The sequence below is a fragment of the Ciona intestinalis genome, unplaced genomic scaffold, assembly GCF_000224145.3.
Source record: "Ciona intestinalis unplaced genomic scaffold, KH HT001166.1, whole genome shotgun sequence".
Taxonomy (NCBI): Eukaryota; Metazoa; Chordata; class Ascidiacea; order Phlebobranchia; family Cionidae; genus Ciona; species Ciona intestinalis.
Genome location: NW_004191487.1, coordinates 23,718 through 27,066, shown reverse-complemented (window position 1 = coordinate 27,066; position 3,349 = coordinate 23,718). Strand labels below are relative to the sequence as shown.

Here is a 3,349-nt window from a genome sequence, read left to right as displayed (position 1 = left end):
CGGATCTGGAGAAGTCCTCCAAAGCTCTTGTGGATCTTGAGATGCAGTTTAATGATGTGGAGTGGAAGTTGGAGGATGTGGAAGTCAAGAATAGAGATGTGGTGGAAAAGATGACAAGAGAGGTTGAGGTGTACAAGGAGAAGAGAAACAACATGGAAGGGGAACTGAAAGCTCTTCAGTGTGTCCTGGAAACTAAAGAGGAAAGAGGATATAACACAAAGACTGAAGAGCTTATGGGTCAAATTGATAACTTGAAAATTTCAAATGAAAAAGTTTCCAAAGATTTGGATCAAAAGATTTTGGAAACTGAAGAAGCTTTAGCGGAAGTTCAAGAATTAAAGATTTTAAATGAAAGTCTTGAAGAAAAACTTGTAAAATCCACAGAGGATTTAGCTTTGGTGGATCAACAATATAAAGAACAAGTTCAAGCGTTGGGAGGAAGGTTGGAAGATGCGGAAGATGAAATGAAGATGTTGAAAGAAGAAGCCGAGAACGGGAACCACCAGCTGGACTGTCAGGTTCAACGTGGGTTGGATCTTGAAGCTGAGATCTTGGTGTTGAAAACCAAGCAAGATGATTTGTTGTTGAAGATTGGCGAGAAAGAAGAAGTTCTGTTAAGGCTTAGTGATGAAAATAAGAATTTAAATGCTGAGAGAAACAACTTGCAAAAAGATTATGAAGACTTGCAGGTGAAACTTGAAGTTTCTTTTCAGGAGTGTTCTGTTCTTCGTGAAAAAGTTGATCGCGAGATTGAAAAACATGAGGCTCATGTTAGTGAGCTTGAACGGAGGGGTAAGGGCTCGGAGGAAGTGAAAAGCTCCCTGGAAGATAAAGTGGGAGAGTTGGTGGAGCAGTTGGAGGGTTTGGGTGATCAACTTCATAGAAGGGAAGCTGATAATGAAGGGTTGATGGAAGAAGTGAAACGTTCACAAGATGTTGTTGCAATGAAAGATATTAAGTTACATGACATGGAATATAAATATCAACAACTTGAAGTTAATCTTAAAGATAAAGAAACACAATTTGCTGAATCCATGGCTACATTAGAAGCAAACATGCTGCAAGGTAATGTTGATTATCAGCATAAAGTTGAAGAGTTGTATCTTAAGGTTGGAACTCTTGAAGATATGAACACAAGACATGATGAAACCATTGAAGGGTATGTTAGAAGTTTGGATGAATTTAAATCAACTGTTGCTGAGTTGAAAATTGTGAACCAGAGGTTACAAGATGATCTGGATCAAAATCATTAAATATTTCTCAACTTGAAAATGATATTTGTAATTTAAAAGAAAAAGAAGAGAAGTTGTTGAAGGAAATTGAAGAAAAAAGCAGTTCAGAGAGTTTGCTTGAAGAAAGACTAATGAAGGGGAAGTCTGAGGTGGAAGGGTTCAAAAAAGAACTTTGTCAAAGTTTGCAACGTTCCATGGAGTTGGAAAAGTCTTGTTCAGATCTCAGGAAAGCTGCTGAAGAAACTGGGAAGGAAAAGGATTTGAAATTGGAAAGTTTGGAACAAGAAATAAAATGTTTGAGGAAATCGATTGAAACATCTGAAAATGATTATGAAGAAAAACTTAGTTTAAAAATTCAAGAATTTGATTCTGTGAAAGAGAAATGTAAAGAAGTAACTTGGGAGCTGGAGTCTGTTAAAAGACAAAACGTTGAATTGCTTGAACAGTGTGCGGCTGGTAAGGAGAGAGTTTGCCATTTGGAAGAAAAAATTGAACTGAAAGAAAATGAATTTTCAGTGAAAAGTGAAGACTTGGAAAAAATAAAGCTGGAGCTGTGTTTCGAACTTGAGAAAAATACAAATTACTCGGAAGAAACAAAAAAACTTGAAAATGAAGTGAAATCTTTGCAAAGTCATGCTATGGAATTGCAGTCTCAGCATGAATCAACATTAAATGGATATTGTGAAAAGTTACGAGTTACTGAAGAAACAAATAAAGTGTTGGAAGAAGACATCAGTGTTGCCAAGTTAAAGTTAGAAACTTATTTCGCAGCACTGGAAGATAAAACAATGAAAATATCAGAGTTGGAACGAAACATTGAATGTTTGGAGTTGAAGTTGAGAGAAACTGTTGAAGTTTTGAATGAAACTAAATTGAAACTTGGATCAGTAGAGTCTGAGAACTCAACGTTAAAATATGGGATTAAAAATTCTGAATCTGGTTTGAAAACTCGTGTTAGTGAGTTAGAAGCAACCTTGGTTGAAAGGGAGATGTATGAGGAACATATGAAAGAAGAGAATGTTAAATTGAAAGATGTTTTATCTTTAAATGAACAGAAATTGCAAGATTCGTTGGCAGAAGAAAGAAGATTGAAATGTGAGATTAAAACTTTGGAGAAAGATAAAGAAAGGTTTGTATTTATTGTGTTTATATTATATTTACATTTATAAGTGTTACCTTTTAACCATCATTCAGGATATAATGATCAGTTAACATAAAAACCTTGACACTATGCTTGCCACTTGGCTTGGGTATATTTGTTGAGCCTATTATTGTATTTGGGGGTATTTTATGATTATCCCATATGGGTTACTGGGTGAGATCATGAGATTTGGGCCAGAGTTGGCACTTTACTTCATCACCCAGGATGCTTATGTGTCTTTCATGCAACCATTGTAACAAATGTGAGTTTAAGCTTCATTATTATCTTCTACAGCTTGAAACAACATTCTATTTCCATGGAAACGAAGATCACTGAACTGAAACAGCAGTTATCAGTTGCCATAACAACCATCGATAAACTGCAAGCTGAACAGCGCCTACATGTGGATGCTGTTACACTCGCCGAGAAAGAAAATAAAGAAGTAAGTCTTCTTCTTATATAATTTGGAATCTATAATTATTATCTTAATTATTTTTAGCTTGCAAAGCAGTAGTAGTTAATATTGTAAAATCCAAATATATAGTTTGCCGCATATAATTGTATGTGGCCTTGATTTTGTGGCAATTTTTGGTTTTAGCATCCTAGTTTTAATTATAAAATGGGTTTAACCCTGCTGTTAGGTGTCTATACAAACAAGCAGAGCCAAAGTATATTGCATTCACCACATTAATCAATGAGGTTCCATATGTTTAACAACTATGAGTGTAACTTTATTTAAACAATATCAACCAAGATTTTAATAAAAATTCAAAAACCTGATGCAAGTGACCACCATTGCTGTTTAAAGAATCAATAAAAGGTTTCTCAACTTAAAATATTGTTAGGTTCGTAGCGAGCTTGAATCTACGATCCATAAACTGAAGGATGATCTCGAAAAATCAAGTTTGAAGATCAGCAACGAAGAAATGGAGGTTGAACAACTTAGAAGGAAACTGGAGGATTCTAATTTGAAGTT

The 3,349-nt window shown here is 35.1% G+C and overlaps 2 protein-coding genes across 2 annotated transcripts in view; both read left to right on the top strand.

The window, feature by feature from the left end:
- Nucleotides 1–8: 8 nt before the first annotated feature.
- LOC104266746 (spindle assembly checkpoint component MAD1-like) lies at nt 9–1,299 on the top strand. Its single transcript, XM_009863703.3, has one exon. The coding sequence runs from the start codon at nt 42–44 to the stop codon at nt 1,251–1,253; it is 1,212 nt and encodes a 403-aa protein (XP_009862005.1). The 5' UTR covers nt 9–41; the 3' UTR covers nt 1,254–1,299.
- The window catches only part of LOC100179221 (myosin-11), an 8,848-nt gene continuing 6,772 nt past the window's right edge, over nt 1,274–3,349 (top strand). Inside the window, exons 1-3 of the mRNA XM_026840261.1 lie at nt 1,274–2,361; nt 2,668–2,815; nt 3,219–3,346. Of these exons, the coding sequence (XP_026696062.1) occupies nt 1,364–2,361; nt 2,668–2,815; nt 3,219–3,346 (1,274 nt within the window). The 5' untranslated portion in view covers nt 1,274–1,363. The remainder of the gene's footprint in view (nt 2,362–2,667; nt 2,816–3,218; nt 3,347–3,349) is intronic.

What these genes read in the sequence shown, in the direction of transcription:
- LOC104266746 (XM_009863703.3), top strand. Translation starts at nt 42, where the DNA reads ATGCAGTTTAATGATGTGGAGTGGAAGTTGGAGGATGTGGAAGTCAAG.